This window comes from Morone saxatilis, unplaced genomic scaffold (assembly GCF_004916995.1).
Source record: "Morone saxatilis isolate NCDOM2014 unplaced genomic scaffold, NCSU_SB_2.0 Contig22, whole genome shotgun sequence".
Classification (NCBI taxonomy): domain Eukaryota; kingdom Metazoa; phylum Chordata; class Actinopteri; family Moronidae; genus Morone; species Morone saxatilis.
The window spans coordinates 11193045-11213601 of record NW_023339785.1 but is presented as its reverse complement, the minus strand read 5'-3'; the positions used below and the strand labels follow the sequence as shown (position 1 = coordinate 11213601).

Here is a 20557-nt window from a genome sequence, read left to right as displayed (position 1 = left end):
GTGGTCCCATTTCAGAGTTTATTGGAAGAAGTGGTGGAGACAAGTGCACAGGACTTGGGACTCAAGTTTATACTCGAGTCACAATTTGATGGACTTTAGATTTTTTTTTTTTTTTTTTTTTTTTTTTTTTTTTTTTTTTTTTTTGACTCAACTTGGGACAAAATTAAAACAGACATGCAAGTTGACTTGGACTTTAACACCAATGACTCGGTGACTTCGACTTGGACTTAGGCCTTTTTGATTTTGAAATACTTGATACCTCCTCCCCAGCTCAAAGGCATTAAAAGGTATGTTATTTCAAAAGTGTGGCCATTAATTAGGATTAATTTCCTGTCGCGCCCCACTTGGGTATCATGGTTGACTCCCTGAGTATTTAAATTGTGCAAGGAAAAACTTACATTGGTCACCAGAAATTATAATGTGCTGTTCCATAAAGAATTTAAGTTTTGTGATGTTTTATGTGCCTCTTTTAACTGAATTCCATAGTCGGGGTACACAAAATATTTTGCTCCTCACTAACAAGCACAAGGGACTTTTCTATGCTTTGGGAGAGGCTTTGGAGTCATGAGACAAGTGAGAGCTGAAGTGCTGGCCTACAGTGGAAGGGCTTTATCTTAAAGGTGTGTGTAAATGTGTGTGCATGTGTGTGCTAGCAACACTCCAAGCCATATATATCACTTTGGACAGGAGTGTTGACTGTTTCGATAGAGCTCCGCCCCGTGGCCTTTTGTTCCACCATATTTGACTCGATGTGTCTGGGACTTTGCAGCCACACCCTGATTTCTCACTCACTGACCTTATGTCTGTGGTTTGTTTATACAAGCTTGTGTGTAGAACTAATAAGAGTGTGCAAGTCTGTCCTGTTGTCTTGAGACTGTGTGTTGTGTGTGTGTGTGGTGTTGTGTGTGTGTGTGTGTGTGTGTGTTTTTGGTGTGTGTGTTGTACACATGGTGAGTCACTGAGGTCCCCTGACAGGAGATAGTGTTGGCTCAGTCTGTCACTGTCTGTCTGCCCATAAACCAATTTGAGGGAATTGTTACTGAGACACTTTAGGATGTCCAGGGCGAGATTCATGTTGAGAAATGAGCTCTCGGACACATAGACAAGGCTTTTTGTTGCTGTTAGGTAACAGGTGAAGAGATGCTTGTTGTCAGGTCACATTTGATGCGATTTCCTCTCATTTGTATCAGGAAGTACAGGTCAGGATTTCCTGTTCTGGGTTGACGGCAGTGATGCCAAATCTACCTCTCAAAGAGGTTTAGACTAGTTATGGCCAGCACACAACTACCCAAAAAATAATTAATGATATTGCATTGTCTGTATGGCATATTAATTTGTCTGTTTCCATTAGTTGCAAGGCAATTAAAGCTTTTACCGCTAAGTTTTTCTCAAATATAAACATCGAAATTATTCACATTTCGCTGCGTACGTGTTTATCCAGGATTCTTTATTTGGAAAAAAAAATTATATTTATAGTTTGTTTATTGTTCCAGATGAAGTTATTTCTGCTCTATTAAAAGCGAGGTTTGGGAGCTGGCAGGTGGGGGAGTTGGACACTGCATTCCAGCAGGTCACTGGGTAGAGGTATACCGACATCCAGATGAGACCGGTTAATATGCAGGCAGATCAGTGGTCAAACCAGAATGCACTTTATATTAGTTGCTGGGTAAACAAACATGGGCCCTGCTGGCTTAAAAAAACATAATTTAAACAACCTTTGAAGCAAATGGTTAGTGTACAGTGGAAGTCTGGCGAAAACACTTAAGGGATATTGTACAAAATGACCCTTTTCTCCCTGTACTTATCCTGTGATTACTTGCGAAAGAATATATATATAATCATCATTTTAAATGAGTTTCTCAGATGTGTAAAAATGATTGTAACATGCCTCACTGTGGTCCTTCAGAAGCCTATGGTCAGAAACTGAGTCAGCAGTGTGGCTTGTTATCTAGAAATTATGAGACCGTAGTTAGAATGCTGGAACGCAAAAGCCATGTAATAAGGATTCAAGTATTTCTGAGTGAACATTTTGGCTATTTTTTTTTCCATTCATTGGCTTTTTGGTTTGTCAGATAGCATATGAATGGCAGTTGATGGCAGCATTGAGAGATGATGGTATAAACCAAGAAGATAGACGTTTCTTGCAAATAGGAAATGACCATAAAACTGCTAGTTTGTTTTGATTGGTAACAGCAGTTTTTTGTTTGTTTCAGTTGAAAAAGTGTTTTTGTTTGAGCATATTACTTGTTTTTAATGGCGCAGCGATTGCTCTTTTATCTATTTTTTGTCACTCATGTACACTCGAGCAATGTGTTGAAAATTAATATGTGTCTCAAAAAGCAAATACCATCTGTTGAGTTGTTTCAAACCCGTTGAATTGCTCTACATTCCTATACTCTCGCTCGCCTCCTTCCATATGGCCACACAACACTCTGTAGCTTAGCGGTTTGATGTGACCTGAAGTTGCTTATCTGCTAACTAACCTACTTGAGTCCTATATAATGACCTGGTTTCTACCAGTTTATTTTTCCTGTCACTCTCTCGCTCACCACTCATAGTCTACAGTAGCACAGGCCCAATGATATTGGACCTACCACGCTTATCCCCACGCCTATCCTCATCATCTATTGCTCATTTGCTCAACTAGCCATCTCCTTTCATGGATCCCACAACACCAACTTAAACTACATGCAATCGTTTCGAACCAGAAATGAATACCACCAGAGAGAAATGGATCATGGAATAGTGGAGAGTGAATAAAGTGAAATCTCCTCTCTCGACCAAAAGATGGACACACACTCTAATGTTCACACCAACGTCGAAGTGTGTGTACGAACATATCTTGGAGGGACGCAAGAACAGATTCTGACTCATGTAACGCTGAGGAGATAGGTGTCTTTTTGCAAAGCTCCGGGAGAAGTTCAGTGCGCCGCCTTTCCGTGCTCATTGGTTACAATTAGGTCTTTTGAGTCGGGGTTTGGGAGTAATTAGCCAACTCCGTGTTGTTAGCAATATTGTAACTTATACAGAAAGGACAATAATCGCTAATGCGGTGAGATCCTTCTGTGATGAAATGGGATCCTCTAACATCCAAATTTTTCATGTCATTTAACTTATTAGTACAGACCATTTCGCTTGCCCCCTTTACATTCACCAAGATACACACACTGTGCTTTAACACATACACTTACCACAAACAGGCAAAGTTAACTGCATTTTTGATTCGTGTTTTTATGTTTGGAGTATTATGAAGGAAGTTTTTTTGAATATAAGTCAAGGGAACAGAGAAAGAGTCCTTTTAAGAGGGCGCAAGTGATAAAGTGGTTTTGTCTCAGTAGCTCGAGGGTTAGTTGGAGTTTATCCACGAGGTGACTAAAGCTACCTTAATTCATTTCGCTTCTTAACGAATCTTAAGCCACGTCTCTATCGTGAGGCATTTCAAGTCTCCTCTCTCCATTCCCAACTCTAAAAGATATCCTGTAGCGTTTGAATAGTTTCTGTATTTGAAAGAGCTTCCGGTACCTCTGACTCTCTACATTTGGTCCGCAATACTCCAACTCACCCGCATGGATAATAAGTGTGCACAATTACTTTGAGCTACGAGGACGCACATTTAAGTCCACTGCTACGATGAAAAAGACTTCACTGTACAGGATGTTCCATGTTCTAATACTGATTAGGATGATGGTCATGGATGGTTCTCTCGCGCTAAACCGTAAACTTCGATCATCAATTTATAGAAAAGGACTAGTGTCATTATTTAAAGGGGATAGTGATCAGTTAGGATTTCAGTGGCATTCTACGCAAGTTAGATATGTTAGCAAGTATTGCACAAATCGAGAGGTTATGGCTTTTTCAAAATTCTGCGAATTTGTCGACTTGTCCTCCAATGTACTATACTATGAACACTACGGTGGCCACGAAACTTACACATATATAAACAGTATTGGAATATGAAAATTATTATTTGTCCTTTTTCATTGGGGGCTAAAAGTTAGGCCGAAAATGACCAGAATTGGTTAAACGAATATAGGATAAGTGCACCGACTTATAGCAAATGGTTGAGTCGAATTTTGGGGCGTTGGTTGACTCCAAACTGAAGGGTTTGAGAACCACATGGATTTAAAATTATTGGAGTATATGACATCCTCATGTCATATACTCCAATAATTTTAATAATCCATTTTAAACAAACATTTTCTTACTGTCACAGCATTAATTTTTGGTAAGAGGATTCATGATGTGTTCATGGGTGTTTCCTGGAGCTTTAAAGGAAATATTCTGTTTTGGAATAAGAATCACTGAGATAACAGAAAGAAAAATTAATCGCGGACAGTCACTTTTTTCCCTCTCACTCTAAAATATTCTACTCTAGTTCACCTTCCAGTTTAGTCTTCAACATATACCACATTTTCTTGTGGAGAATGTTACATACAGTATATATATATATGTACACATAGTCATGGAAATATAAGAAGACAGTTATATAACACTCCACACTTTGTCTCTCCTCAGCTCTGTCAATTATATGAACTTGCTCGTCCTGTGAGTCATCCCTTTGAGTTATAATGTTAAGTGATCCAACATGACATCTGTAAATGTTTTGAACTCTCTAACAAAACATTTTATGTCAGGGCAGTGGGAGTATCCCGTATCCCCAATGGCCATCATTTAAAACCCTCTGTCTTTTTTTTACCTTCTGATGTTACAGCAGTGGAATCCAATCTCTATCACCTAATCTATCCCCTCTGCATCATACTCTCTCTCATCCACTCTATTCTCTAATGCATACCCTAAAAAGGACTGGAGGGCCGAAGGTTGGATTTGGACGTGGGGTCGTGGGTGTGTGGGTCACAGAGGGGTATATACAGCCCCCCATAATGTAATGAGGCATATGGTCTCTGGGTTTGACCCTCTGTGGATGCTACTGTCTCCTCCCGTCCCTGCATTGTCTTTCTTTTCTCCTTCTTCTTTTCGTCCCGGAACCAAACATGACTTTCTACAAACACTCAGGTAAAATTATGAAAAAAGATGATCCAACACAGGATGCTAAATACTTTATTGAATGTGTTACCAGTAATCAGATACAAATTTAAAACCTGCCTGCTAATTGACATGGCTCCATTCAAAACTCAAGAAGTGAATTTGTAAAATTTGATTTGTAAAAATGATTTCAACATAATATTGCTTTAAGGCACTCTGAAAGGATACATTTAGATAAACAGGCCTGTTTTCAGCTTTATGACAATGCACTTGAGATAATCCAATACATTTAAATGCTTTATTTAATTGAGAAGTTGGAGAATCTTCTCAGTAACATTTAATCCTTCGGTTTATCTATTAAAACAATCCAAACCAAATTTGAAATTTTTTCACAAGACAGCAACAATATATATCAACATAATTTACATGCAAATGTCCATGCACCTTTTTGAGCTTTTGCTAATGTTTTGTTGATGTTTAAACAACCTCTCCCTGCAAAATTAATGGCTACAATGCTTGAATGTCCAAGTCAAAAATCTAGGGGAGATTTAATTCTATTGTACTGTGCTATCCTGATGCACTGATACAGATTTAGACTTTTTATAGGATAAAAACTAAACCACAATATGTCAAAGTGCAGATAACGTTCATTACAATGAACAATGAGGGCCCGAAAATGTATTAGGCCTAACAGCGTTTTTACTCATGCTCAGTATGAGTCATTTTGACTGGGATGGATGATTTTAACCTGTTTCTGCTGCCAAATGAATGACAAATGAACGGAGCATCTGTAGTTATACGATCATCTTAGTAGAAACCTGTGGTCTAATATTTGGAACTCTCTTCCATTCTTCATTTCTTGAAGCTTATTGTAGAAAGGCTAGAGAACAGCCTGTTTCAGGGTTTACATTGTTCTTTATTTTTGTTTAATTCTGCGTATTTCTTGTGCCATGATAGCAAGACGTGATTATGTTAAAATGACCTGAATTTGTAGGAGGCCTATTTTCTAGAGAACACGCTGCCATTATCCAAGAGACTTTTGCCAGTGTTGATTTCGCTGATATACATTGGGGTCACTCTGTCTTTAATCTCACACCGCTCTGACTCACCTCTCAAACTGGTCTCAGGTTGACCTTTCTTGCTCCCCAAAGGGACCACGGTGGTATCCTCCAATCCCTCCGCAGAGTGTCGATACATACCATGCCTTTTTGATGGGGGGCAGCTGTCATACTGTTTGTAACAAAAGATTAAAGTACTGGACACGTCTCAACTGGTGCCACAATAACTGCATATAGTCCCATTGGTCATCACTCCGCATCCCTCTCCGTTTGTCCCCTCTGGAAGGTCAATGTGCTTTAAATAGAGAGTGCATATCTAAAATAGACCTCTGGGATGGATGGGCTCAGTAATGAGACCCGAGCATTGTGTGTGTGTGTGATTTGACAGGTTTGACTGGGTGTGTTTTTCCTGTTTTATCTCCATGAAATGCTAAACAGAGGTGAGCTTAGGCGGAGTGGGGCGTGTCAGGGCTCAGTCCAGTCTTTTTCCCTGCAGCACAGATTTCTTCCAAACCCGCTTCCATCTACCCAGCCACACACACCAGGGGCGCATACCACACCCCGGGAAGCTCATCTCTTTCACACGGCTGTTTACCACATCCCACTTAAATAGCTGCAGTCTCCTTTCATAAATATTTTCCTTGTTCCTATGGTTACTTGGACAAAATGCCATTCCTCCCATTGTTTCCTCCATTGCTCCTGACGGGATTAAAATGATCTGAATCTGTTGCACTGGATAAATCACTGCTAAAGTTCACCCACTGTTCAGCTGCTCTCCCCGACATCCTGTGTGAGAGAGAGAGAGGCTTTAGATTGATGCAGATAAAGCATATTACGTCCACACACCCCACCCTTCACAACAGTTGTTTCAGGAATCTACTCAAGGCTGCTCCCAGCGGACACCGCCTGTGATGGGAACGCAGGAATGTTGATGAATGAAGAAGCAAGGCAGCTTAGTTTACAGTGTTTACATTAACAGCCAATAAAATGACCCCCCCAAAATACAGACAAAAGAGAGAGTGTGAGCCGGTTTGGGGGGGGGGGTGGTTGGAGGTCTTTCAGGTGGCTGGTGACGGGAATGAGTCAGACGGTCTAAAAATATGACCTAAGCTTTCCAGGGAGAGCTTGATAAAAAGTCTGGAGGCCAGAAAGCACACAGACAACAAGCAGACATCTGTGGGCTGCTTTTTTCTTTTTTTTAACTGCACTCACACTTCTCTCATCAGATCGGTATGCTGCTTTTAAGAGCTGCATCTCACTGTGCCTTACTAATGATACTGATATTAAAGGGAAAACATTTAAAATCTACTGTGCAATTTCTATGCATACTTTTGTTTTTCTTAAAGTACAGAGGTCACATTCACAATAACTGCCGTGGGGATCATTGTGCTTTCCCCCAAACTCCAGGCGTTAAATTCTTATTGTATTCTTATTAAATGCTTGAACTTCAGACTTTTCTTTTTTTTTTCTCTGAGCTGCGAAGCACCTTTAATCAACTGTATTCATCATTGCTGAATGGGACCTGCAAGCTTCGACCAAAGGGATGTTAGAAAAGGCAACACTGTCCCCCTCTGGTGTCTAATGGAAACATCCAGCCATGTAGGGAGGATAGAAGCTCTGCAGGTCCACTGTCTGACAGGCTCTTGTGTTTCTTTCCTTCAGGTCCTAGGAGTTATCTCACCTCCACCATGACTGATCGCTTCGACTGCTACTACTGCCGCGACAACCTGCATGGGAAGAAATATGTGAAGAAGGAAGAGAAGCATGTGTGCACCAAGTGCTTCGATAAGCTCTGCGCCAACACCTGTGCAGAGTGCAAACGCCCCATTGGTGCCGACTCCAAGGTGAGAACGCAGTGTTAGTGTGTCAAAGGGCGGATCTAGGGGAGCAACCCAAGCGTAGTGTAAAATGCAGTCAAATTTAACACGTTAATTTAGATTAATTTTAAAAATGTTAATTTAATGATATGTTATGGACACATTTTAGACTCAGTCATAGGGTTAATAAAAAAGAATATTAGACTATAAAAGGTATTTGGACAAATGTTTTGTTGATTTGTAATGCTGATATTTCTATTCTTCCACAATAATGTTGTGTTTTAAGTTAAAATGTCATCATTTTGGGCCTTTTCCAAACAAATATTAATATGTAATTGTTTGTGATTCATGCAGCATATATTTCTGCCATCCCTTAAAGTCTCCATGCCATCCTCTGGCCACCCCATGAATGTTTCTCTAGATTCACCCCCAATGTGTGGTTTAAGGATTAATTAGTAAAGGTGGGGTGGCCGAAGCATCAAAATAAACACACAAATGACCACAGCTTTTTTTGCCAGACAAATGTTTTTTTTATTTGTCCATTTAGTTAAAGGTAACAGGAGAAATAACCCATAAAGGAACAAATCAACAAATTTCGAGATACATGGTTTTCATTGGACAGCAGTGTCATGTCAAAAAAAACAATTAACCTGACCTTTTGTTAGAAATCATGATAAAAGTAGCTCAATTTTTCTTTTTTGTTGTTGTTGTTTCTTTGGATTTCTAAGGACAAAATTAGATCAAATACTTTGAAGTCACATTAAACTAACATACATTTATGTGTATATGTGTGTGTGTGTGTGTGTGTGTGTTTGCTCCAGTCGTCTCTTATCTGTTCAGAAAGCTCTCAGTCTCAAGCTGTTATACAACTTGTCTGTCATCTAGCAGAGGCCTCTGCTCCAAAAATACTCTCACCACTCAGTCACAGTCAGTTAAATGTGTGAAAAAGATGTGTCGTTACTACTAGTGGGGCTTAAATACTTTATATCGCATTTCCGCCATCTAAGTCCCCCCTAACTCCTTCATGGCTCACCACATCCCAGTTCACTTCATCTCCACTTTAATGTCTGCCACATGGGCTTGTTCTGTATTCTGGCCCCGAGCCTCAGTCCACATGATGAGTAAACAAACTCCACTTAATGAGGTCTGCATGAGGACATTAGTGAGGGCACCTCTGCTCACCCAGCGCCTCCCCTCTGTGTTCAGGAGCTTCACCATAAGAACCGCTACTGGCATGAGGACTGTTTCCGCTGTGCCAAGTGCTACAAGCCACTGGCTGCTGAGCCGTTCAGCGCCCGGGATGATGGCAAGATAATGTGTGGCAAGTGTGGCTCCCGGGAGGATGGCAACCGCTGCCAGGGCTGCTACAAGGTGGTCATGCCAGGTGGGTTTGCTATTATAGTGAGAATCTTCATTGGTTTTCTACTTTAAGTGATATGGTACTACATGAACATACAATTTTCTGCCTAAGTTAGAACAATTTTTTTTTTTTTTTATTTGAGACATTTCTATATTTGTGTTTTTATCTGTGCTCTTCCTCATGGTCTGAAGTGGCTGGGGCTCATTTGGAAAAATCTGATGACACATATTTCAAGATTTAGCATTGCATTTGAGGGCTTTTTTGCTTATGTTGCCAAACACTGTCATTTAAATCTGATCACAACACACCCACACAGCCCTGATGAAGCAGATTAGAGTTTTGGAGCAGGATTTTCTTAAATAATACGTAATAGTGTTTTATAACGTTTAAAGTTACAGCCCTTAAGCTTTCATTCCTGGTTGATCCCAGTTTTATGAACTTGGTGTCTGTGGTGACATTCCTGGAAACAATTTGTATTAAAGGACCATTGTGTCGGATTTAGTGGCATCTTGCAGTATAATTGTAGATTGCAACGCCTCTGCTTTACCCTCTCCTTCAAAGCACAAAGGGAGATTTTAAATTCTTGCAGAGATACCAACGTTTCCAAAGATACCAAACATATCGAATTCTATTTTGTAACAAAAATATACGCCAAACAAACATGGAATATTTCTATTTGATGAAAAGGAGCAACCACTAAAAACACTGGATCTTGGTTTTTAATACTCAGTATGAAAATCATAAAGCAGTGGAACAAGCTGTTACAAAACACATGATCATTTCAGACAGTGTTAAATAAAATTATTTTAAAACTCTGCTTATGGGGGAAACATTTCCGTGAATTTTCCACCCAAATGGTTGGTTTTATTTCATGTTTCTGTTTCAGGATCCCAGAACGTGGAGTACAAGAACAAGGTGTGGCATGAGGAATGCTTCACCTGCTTTGAATGCAAGCAGCCAATCCGCACACAGAGCTTCCTGACCAAAGGTGATGACATCTACTGCGCTCCCTGCCATGATAAGAAGTTTGCCAAGAAATGCTTCCACTGCAAGCAGGTACAAGCACTGAATGGTAACGCTGTGTATGTTCTGTGGTTGTACTTCAGCTGTTTGCTAGTCCGGAAGAGCTTATGTATCACCTACAGCATAGTGTCATACTGGTACAAGTCCTGTAGTGTTTAGGATCATAATCAAAGTGTTTCTTTGCCCCTCTAAGCCCATCACCTCTGGAGGGATCAGCTACCAGGACCAGCCCTGGCACTCTGAGTGTTTCAAGTGCCACACCTGCCATAAACCTCTGGCGGGAGCTCGCTTCACTTCCCATGAGAACAATGTTTACTGCGTGGACTGCTTCAAGACTGATGTGGCCAAGAAGTGCCATGGCTGCAAGAACCCAATCACAGGTCAGAGCAGAGTAAAGAAATGTTCTTGTTAGAACGATTTCTGTTGCAAACATATACCAGGAATGTCTTGAATGTACACAGAATGCATGGTGTGATTAATAGGAATTAACAGTTAGGACAGTTTTGTAGTTTCTGTTCTTCTTCTGGATGTTTCCGTTCTTCTTCTGGATGTTTCCTGCACAATTGTAATGGCCTCAAACGGATGACTCAATAGACCATACTGCAGTGCAGCCATAAGATATATTTTGGATGATGAGCTGCAACTACCACAGGTGATATATCATCAAACAGTTTCAGTGTCCGATGGCAGAAAAAGTAAATCTTTTAATAAGACTTTATTTGAATAACTTCCCCAATTCAGAATAATTTCCAAATAATTCCACTACATTTTTTTAAATGAGCTTTTTTTTAGGCTACTGAACATGCACACATGTGAAATTTGTCTTCAGGCAAGCATACAATTTAACATACAGAAACAGGAAGATTGCAATAATAAATGACTAATAGATGGATTCTCATTTAGGATTAAACTGAGCTTTTCTTTATACACAAAATGGAAATCACTTCCTTGTTTAAATAGGCCAATAAAATCTCAAATAATGGCCTTAATGTCAGGTTTTATATCTGCATATTTTTCTAATTTATGACCCATCTGTGCTTAATGTTCAGACAAATGAGAGAAAAGTTTTAAAGAGGTTTTTCGTCTGTTATCTAAAAGAACCATTACCTGTCTTGCGCGGCTGACTGACCGATGTCCTGTCTCCGCAGGGTTCGGCCATGGCACCAACGTGGTGAACTACGAGGGATACTCCTGGCACGAGTATTGCTTCAACTGCAAGAAGTGCTCCCTCTCGCTGGCCAACAAGCGCTTTGTCATCAACGGAGAACACATCTACTGCCCTGACTGTGCTAAGAAGCTGTGAACAGCACAATCAGCTGTGCAGAAGATCACAGTTTAAAGGGGTATTACACCAAAATATATTTTTCTCATAAAATTTGACTAGAGTGTGAGATAGTAACAGAATATGACTGAATTGGTATATAATGTGAAGACAGTTGATTTTGGTGAAACATCTCTTTATGCAGTTGACAGACTCAAGTTATTTCAACTAAATACGCATTAGCTTGAATCATTTATCTACACATACATTATTGCAACTTGTTTCTGCGTTGGATACTAACATGGCAACAGATTTTTCTTTTGTGGGATTGTGATATGCACTATTAGTCTAATCTAATCCATGATTCTGTGTAGCTTTAAGATAAAAAAAAGCCTTTTCAGTGCCTTACTGGAGTCTTTCAGAGAGAATATGCTTTTTACATGCATACTGCTGCTCATACATACCAGCTTTGATTAATAATCTGATGGTCTGAATGGATTATCAGAATATTCTAAACACGTTTAGCGAGTGAATTTTAAATTCAAATTAGGCCTTGATGCTGAAATATAAACTGCTCATGTATTCAAGACTTGAAGTTGAATGTAAACCAGAATAAAAAGGAGGACGTGATCTGAAGTCTCGTATATTTCTTTACAGCAAGAAAACAACACGGAGGTGGGAGTATTTTTTCAAGACTTTATTGTTTTAACAGTTCGTATCATCTCAGTACACTTTAGATATATTTACAGTACAAATTTTATTTGTGGACAGGGCGTTGTTAGGTTTGTAAATCTTCCAGAGAAATATTCATATTCACAAAGTTGCCCTGGTTGGGTAGACTGATTGTCGAGGCCGAGGTAAGGACAAGCTTTCTTAGTTAATTGTGATACAATAAAAATACTAAATCTCAATCTAAGGCACCGTTCTATCCTATTGTTATAGACGTTGAGGATTAAGCAGTCGGCTCAAGCCCTCAAAGATGCAGCAGGACCTGGAATAGATACAGTATCTGTTCAAGCAGCAGCTACAACAGCCCCCCAACAGGTACTACTCACGAGTGGAGAGAGGAGCAGGAAAGGTTTGGGGGGAGTTTGGGTATAGGCGAGTTTTGGGTTATGAATGAGACTTCTAAAACATCTGGGAAGGAAGAGACCACAGACAAATGAGCTTTTCTTTTCTTCCTGAATTTCACACAACTCTCCTACGAGTCTGTACAGTAAAGCTACTCCTTAGCAACCATGCTTTAAACATAGCGAGTAATTTGTGACAGTGCAAAGAGTCTCATGTTTTCTAGATGAATAATGGATGAACGCTAAAAGCGGGCAGCTCTGAGACATGGTAAATAATGAAGGACGGTTTCTGGAGTCTGTTACATTCTTTGAGCTTAGTAATCAAAGCTAACATCTAAAGCCCCAAGTCTTTATGTACAAAGAGAATTTAATTTGCAAGAGGATGTGAGAGCCAGCAGACAACAAGGCAAAAATCAAGGTCCCCAAACCTTGTGCTTAGATTATTCAAGCATAGGGAATTTCAAGATTTTAAATACAATTCATGAGAGATCCAGAAAGCAATGCGGAAAACAAGTCTGACCCATGTCTTATTTAGTTTGGTGCCTCATACTACAAAGTAGTAATAACAGTTGCGACCTGAGCTGATATGCCTACCATAATTATCCAATACCCCCACATCCTTTGACATAATATAAAACATATTTTGATGACATTAAAAGCATCATAAAGAGGCACAGCCATGACTTTTATCATGGGTCAGACATGTTGGTAAGGGCTGTAACAACTCCGCTCACTACCACAATGTCAACATGTTAAGTCTCTGTGAGGCAATATTCAGAAGTACGGCTAGGGGTTATGGGGCTGAAAGCTCTCAAACATACATACAAATAAACACACTGTATTTTTAGACACATATAGTGGGTCCCCACTTGGCCCCTTGTTTTTCAGAGCTTTTGTGGAAGAGGGATTTATGTAAATTTTGGGTTTCCAGGCTGCCCAAACGTAACCTGACTACCCTGTCACAGGGCACGAGTCGAACAGAAACCTAACTTACAGCACAGTCACGTACACAGAGACTTCAATTATCCACATCCTGACGCCACTCCATCCTAAACATGGCTTCATTTGCCTAATACTGATTATATACACAATACAATAACACTTAAATATATGTAGAAATGTATTTTCATTTATAAACAAACAGCCAAATTTTATATTATAAAAAATAGTTGAAATGTATTTTGTCAGGTGTAGCAGCTAGTGTGTTTGGAATCTTCGAAGAAGGTTAGTGGGAAATAAGTGTAACTAATAAAAGAACCACAGACAGAAGGATGGATGGAAAAGTGTGCACGGATGTGATGGTAAAGCTCTAGTTAAAACCAGATAATTGAAAATCTGATTTTTAGTTTCAGCAAAGTTGAACTCTGGATATCAAACATTCAAGTTCAATTTGGTAACGAACACAAACCGTCTTAAGAGAATCAGAAACAGCTATGAACGAAACTAATGGACTTCACCTGTGTATTAACTGAGTAGCAGTATGTTACATCTATGGTTATTCAAACACTGGTGTTGTACAGATGCAGTCGGTGTAAGATGAGACTAAAACTGGATGAAACTCACTCAGATTCTGATGTAAATTACAATTAAGTGTTGTTAGTAAACATAAAGCCTATATACATATGTAAAAAATAACAAAACCTAAATGGACCATGTGCCCTAAGTTATCAAACTGCTGAAACTTGACTTAACATATGAATTCACTACAGTGTTGATGAACCTCAACACTCATCAGCTTCTAATGTAACAGTTGGAGTGGTGCTCCTGAAGCCCTCTAGTGGCCAAAGAAGGAAACACACAGTGAGAGAAACTGGGAGAGAGGCGTGTGCGCGCGTGTGTGTGTGTGTGTGTGGGAAGTTGAAGGGCCAGAGATCTGTGAAGAATGAATACAGAATCCACTCCAAAGTGTAAGCACATGACGGACGATTGCTAAACTGTGTGTGTGTGAGCTTCAACACAAGCAATTTAATATATTCACACTTAAAACTTCGACGTTGGGAAAAACTGGTAAGGCCATATTTGCTGGATGCTGCGGAAAGCAGCCAGTCAAGTAAATTTAGATGAATCACATGCAAAGCCTGGGATGCTGTCCCAACCCAACCCCCGACACAACAGAATGTATTATCGTTCCTTCCTTTAACTCACGGTATTAACCTCATATTCAAATTACACAGCCTAATGTGTCCTGGAATATTCTCATACGAGACAAAAAAGACTAAACATATGATAACAACAATTACAATAACAAAGAAGCCAAAATCAATAAATTACAACAATGCACCCCTGACGAAGACAAAACTCTTAAAAAACATCATCAAATTCAGACACAACATAGAAAAAAAAAAAAAAAACTGGAGAACTAGACACAAGAGGAAGAGGAAAGAGACCTGAAGCGAGCATGTCGAAGGAATATACGGAATTTCCCTGAAGCAGAACGTTTTTCTTTATATATATAATTTTAATATATTTATTTCCTCATCATTTAGGGTGCAATTGTAGCACTTAGGTTGGTCTTTCCGCTTCACCTTGTGCTCCTCTCTTCTGGAAGAGGAAGAGGAGAAAAAAAAAGAGGAAGCTGTTGGGGAACTGGTCGAGGACTTTTTCTTTTACAGAGCTCAGCGGGACAGGAACTTTATGAGTGCAACAGTAAGAGGCTTCTCAGCGACGGCTGCAGCATCAAATCTCTACAGAGACAAAGCAAGAAGAGAGTTATCTAAGAAGATAATGTCAGAAAGTGCTTGTTCCCAAAAGGTGACTCCGTAACGGACTCCTCACCTGACAGGGCTTCTATGGGTTGATTAGTGGAATGCAGGGTGTTGACGGGGGTTCCCTTGTCTTCGAAGGCTACCCTGGTCCCATCTGAGCTTCCATCACAGTTAATCAAGACCTGGTTACAGTCCTCTGCCTCGATGAGGGGCCGAGTCTTGGAGTGAACGTTGAGGTCAATGAGTTCCTCAAAGCTCCACTGGTTGGATTTACCGTTTAGACCTGAGACCAACCCCACCTTGGCCGAGTCCTGCTCATTTAGGAACTCTGAGCCCTCGACAAGGCGGCCCTTGGGGACTGGACTGGAGGAAGGAAAGAGGTAGTGGGAGGTGAGATTAGGGAAGTGATAAGGGGGGTGACGAGACTAATTTCTCACAGCACAACACAACTTTGTCCCAGAGTGAGAGACTGCAAAGTGACAGAAAGAGAGATCCAGACCAACAAAGAATGAGGTTGGTGTTATTCTATACATTTCAACAAGGCCAAAACCAACACTGTGTTAAATCCAGCTTTCAATACTTTCAGACTTTCCTACCCAGTCTGTAGCACTCAGCCCCAAACCAAATATTTCCTACTGAAGAAAAATAATCCTTAAAATGAGTCACAAATATTGGAATATGGTTTCATTTTCTTGAAAAGTGATTTCTAAAACAGCTGGGTCCAATAAAGCTTAACATAACCGATACCAATCAGTATGTTGTTTGGCGCCGATACTGATCACTGACATCAAATGGAACATCGCTATTATTGTCTTTCATTATCTTCTATCCAAGTCATACCTGACTGCCTGAGGCTCATCTGTGCTTATGCCATTGTTATTCTCCTTGTTGTCTGTCTCTGGTTTTCCATTCACACTACCCAGAGGTTCCTCACGTTGTTCCACCGGTTCTCCAGAGGACAGACCGCACTCATCTGTGTCGCCCTCCATGGTCATATCATCCATCTGGCCTACAATATCAATAGAGAAACATTGGATGAGACAAGTCGTAAGTTACCACCAATTGTTATTAATGAGAGTATTTCAGAATCATTCAGTTACTAAGTCGTAGACTGTTCTCAGCATTAGACTCTCATGTTTTTTGTTTGCTCATGATTTTTCTCTCTATATTTAAGTGTTATTTTGTTTTGTATTGTTTTTTCCTTTTTCTTATAGTAGCCGCACATGTATTGACATAAACATGAGAGAGAGACAAGTCATAGGTTACATCAAGAGTTATGTAAATTCACACAAACAAACCATTTATGTAAAGCATATGCAAACAAACACAAAGAGGGGAAGACGCAGTGATGCATAAATCTTCATACACTCTGATATCCTGAACCTGCACATCAGTGTGAAAGCTAGAAGATGACAACGTTCACCTTCTGAGGTCATCTGGTCCTCTCCCTCCTCTTCATTCTCCTGTGAGCATTTATCATCATCACCTTCATCTCTCTACGCAGGAGACACAGACAGTATGTTAGCATGCCACAGAAACTCTGAGACATATGCGCTGAATGGATGTGAGCTCACCTTCAAGTCATTCTGTTCCCCTTTTCTTGTTCTCTTCATTATCTCTTCAATTCTCTGAAATAGAAAAAAACAACAACATGTTTTTGTACCCAATTTGTTTACAATTGGGATCTACACAAGGAGGAAACATTCTGAAAAAATATTGGACATTGAATAAATCATTTAAAATATGTTGCCATGTTGGACTGAAAGAAAAGATTTTGATATGAAAAGACCAATAAATAAATGTCACGTAAAATATAAACAGCAGTGTAGGAAATTAATAATTCATGGTGATTAATATGCCTGATTATTTCATAATTGTTGTGTCTGTTTGTGACTGACTTTTGATTTAGTACTGCTGGTCACACAAAACCTCAAGTTCTTTAAAAACACTATTTGATATAATTCTTGATGGTAAAGCGAGACCAAAATAAAAGAGAATGGTCTCCTTTATTCTACCTTCTTTCTCTCCATTCGTTCTTGCTGGTTCTTCTGCATGATACGGTCTCTCTCCTGACGGACTCTCTCTGCTTCCTCCAGGGCCTTGGCCTCAGCTTCCTCCCGTTCCTTCTGGAGTTCGGCCTGTTTCACTGCTTCCTCTTCTGCCAGTCTTACGCGATCCTCCTCTGCTAGGCGAGCCTCTTCCTCTTCTATAATTTTCCTCTCCTCTGCAAGCTTCTTCTCCTCTTCCAGGCGTTTCAGTCGAGCCTCTTCCGCTAAACGCATCTCTTCCTCCTTTCTTATCCTGGTAATGGTTAAGAAACAGCAGAGCAAATTGCTTGAAACCATACTGACAAATAAACACAGGTGATTTCTCAAAGTAGACATTTAAATTTTAACAGTATGTGTATTTTAGTCTCAATGTCTAAAAATTAGCTCATCAAAATATAATCTGCAGTGTTTTACTGGCTAATTTCATTATTCTTATCTATGTCTATACTGTATGGATTCTTTGGTTTGACTTAATAACAACTACAATTTTACTGCAATTACAATATGTGATGCATCGCTGCCATATGCATAATGATGACAACATGGTAAAAGATAATTAATACTTAATAATTAAGAATAATATTTGTGAGATAAGAATAAGACCATTTCCAATCAACTCACTTCTCCTCTTCCTCCCTCTGTATCCTGAGCTGCTCCTCTTTCTCCTTCTGCTCTCGCATCAGTCTGCGGTTCTCTGCCAGGATCTTGGCCGCCTCAGCGGCTGAGTTGGTGCCCGTTGAGGCTTTAGAGTCTGATAGGAGGGAAAGACAAATATAGATAGCACTTTGTGTCACAGTCACAGGACGCAGATTAGCCGTGACATTAATACAGGAGCAGAATAGAGAAGAAAGTGGCCTGATACACATACAGCACATGGGGTTGGGCAATATGGTAATATATATATATATATATATATATATATATATATAAAATAAAGTATATAAGTATTACATCAAAATCCACTTAAAGGACCAGTGTGAGGATTTTGTGGCATCTAGCAGTAAAGGTGTAGAATTGTACAGCTGAATAAGTGGCTGCAAAAAAACTGATTGTACTCCTATAAGGATTTTTTAAAAAAGGCGTGCTTCTATTTAGAATTTATGCCTACTGGAACAATTACTGAGTTCCTGGTGAAGATGTCACACTGCTGTGCTCCAACTTTTCCAGTTCTCCCACTCAGACAGTCTGGTTCACACTGGTAAAAAGAACACAGCCTCACTGTGTTTCCTCTATGTACAAGTCTACTGACCCTGCTAAATACTGTGATGGATTTCAAAGTGGAAAATTTGAAATGAGATCCAACATCTCCACTGTCTTTCTCAAAATCAAACAAGTGGATTTATCTGACTCTGGACTGTATTTCTGTGGATTTTACATTACCAAAAACCTGCTTATTGTCGATGCAACGTATTTAGAGGTTCAAGGTAAGATCTGGTGCTTTTCAGATTAACATTTAATTTTGGTGAACCACTTGATCTGGACTTAAGTTTAACATTTTAGATCCATCAAATCATTTATTTTTTTAGTTCTTTCTGTATAACATTAACATTTCTGCCATGCATCTGTCATTTGTGTATTTTGAAATGGTTGTCAGATCTGAAGCTACTAGAGGTCTGATCGAATGATCTTTCTTGTAGAAGAGTCTGATGGAATAACAAAGCTGATGAGTGTGATCCTGGGCAGTCTGACTGTTGTCCTTGTAATGGTCATCATTTGTCTGGCTGTTAAAATCAAAAAGCTTCAGAAAGGTAACTGAACTTATTTTTATTCTAATTCCACATCCTTTTTTGAATTAGCTGATAGACCAATCCACAACTTCCTATTTAACAAAATGTGTTATAGCAATATTTTTGTTTCGCTCATTCAGCTCATATTGGAGAACAGAATCCACAACAGACAGAGGTGAAGTTTATTACGTTTTATTTTGTTTTTCTCACACACTCAGCGATGTGAGATGAGTGACTGTAAATCCTTTGATTCACAGAGTCCGGTGTCAGCTGAACTGAACTATGCAGAGGTGACTTTTCTTCCAAAACCACAAAGAAACCACGGGCCTGCGTCAGAAGTAACAGTGGAGTCAAATGCTATTTATTCAGCCACCAGATAGACTCAGGAAGCACCTGGAACAGCAGCAGTGTGATTGGTGGGTGCACCAACATTGTCAAAAAGTCTGATTTTATAACAGAGACCCATGCAAAATGTACAGAATTCTTGTTCATGCTGATTTTTGATCCTATTTCATACTGACACCAGAGGAATATGATTTCAATTGACAAAAAGAGGATGTACTAAAAACCGACAACTGTTTACATTCTCTTATAGCGAGTTAAATGGAGGTCTGCAACATCTAACAGTCAACCATAAATAATACAGCTGAATGAAATACTCAGGACCTACTAACTAGCTAAACATCAGCAGCACATTACTTGTTTGACAGGAAGAGTTGGCACAGTGCGGTTTGAACACCTGAGGGGAAAGTCATGAGGGCTGTTTGATCAAAGCTCTGCAAGAGTAATTAAAAAAAGAAGCAGAGAGCAGTTGTTTACTGGCATCTGTCACACAGGCATAGATCAGCCTCTACATACTGTATGTAGCATTGGAAAGACAGACAGACACTATGGTACTGGGGAGGTATCTGCACAGCCTCATGTAAATCCATCCACTCTAAAGGCCGAACCACAGCGGCTACAGCTCCCGTCTATCTCCTCTTAGGGCCAAAACCATTATATGTGAACATTTGGTGTCTAAATTATACAGATTTTCTGTCAAAATACACATTATTAAATGACAGAAGAAAGTGTGACAGGGGATTCCATACATGTTGAAATAGGTTGAAAAAACAAATGGGATGTTACATTATCATCAGCATTTGTTAAGTTTAATCTAAATGAAGCCATAATATTTAGTTCCCTTCTTCAGTTGTGCTGACAGTCCTGATTCAGTGTATAGAGTAAAATTCTGATCTGATCCACATTGAAACTGCAAGACTGCAAAGTGCTTCGCATTCACTGAAGAACTCAGAATAACTGGAGCTAAAGAATAACTTAACATAGATTGTGTTTATCATACTAACAATAAGATAAGCATCAAACACTCTTTAAGTGCTACTTCACTGTCTAACTTTGTAACAATCTGCTGCATTTGGTCATAAACAGATTCTCTCTGTGTTTTGTAATAAATTATTCCATGTTGTGGTGGTCATTACAAAAGGCAGGAGTTGCACTTGATGAAA

The 20557-nt window shown here is 39.6% G+C and overlaps 2 protein-coding genes and 1 pseudogene across 2 annotated transcripts; 2 read left to right on the top strand and 1 right to left on the bottom strand.

Annotated features, from left to right (window-relative positions):
• The first annotated feature begins 4858 nt into the window (after positions 1-4858).
• fhl1a (four and a half LIM domains 1a) lies at positions 4859-12132 on the top strand. Its single transcript, XM_035669505.1, has 6 exons — positions 4859-5013; positions 7704-7885; positions 9065-9242; positions 10105-10274; positions 10435-10621; positions 11390-12132. Exons 1-6 carry the CDS (start codon positions 4992-4994, stop codon positions 11542-11544), a joined length of 894 nt encoding a protein of 297 aa, XP_035525398.1. The 5' UTR covers positions 4859-4991; the 3' UTR covers positions 11545-12132.
• A 46-nt stretch (positions 12133-12178) lies between these two features.
• On the bottom strand, positions 12179-18076 carry LOC118333654 (MAP7 domain-containing protein 2-like; the record flags this gene model as incomplete). Its single annotated transcript, XM_035669393.1, is given in 7 exon segments — positions 12179-15256; positions 15348-15640; positions 16118-16286; positions 16701-16773; positions 16852-16905; positions 17293-17578; positions 17947-18076. Coding segments are annotated over 7 exon segments (1013 nt in total), but the record flags the coding sequence as incomplete, so codon positions are not given.
• Positions 18077-18198: 122 nt separating this feature from the next.
• Positions 18199-19465, top strand: LOC118333962 (annotated as a pseudogene).
• Positions 19466-20557: the final 1092 nt, after the last annotated feature.

Coding starts and splice junctions, on each gene's coding strand:
- fhl1a (XM_035669505.1), top strand. CDS start 4,992: ATGACTTTCTACAAACACTCAG. Junction 9,243..10,104: donor CTACAAGGTGGTCATGCCAG/GTGGGTTTGCTA, acceptor TTTCTGTTTCAG/GATCCCAGAACGTGGAGTAC. Junction 10,275..10,434: donor AATGCTTCCACTGCAAGCAG/GTACAAGCACTG, acceptor TGCCCCTCTAAG/CCCATCACCTCTGGAGGGAT.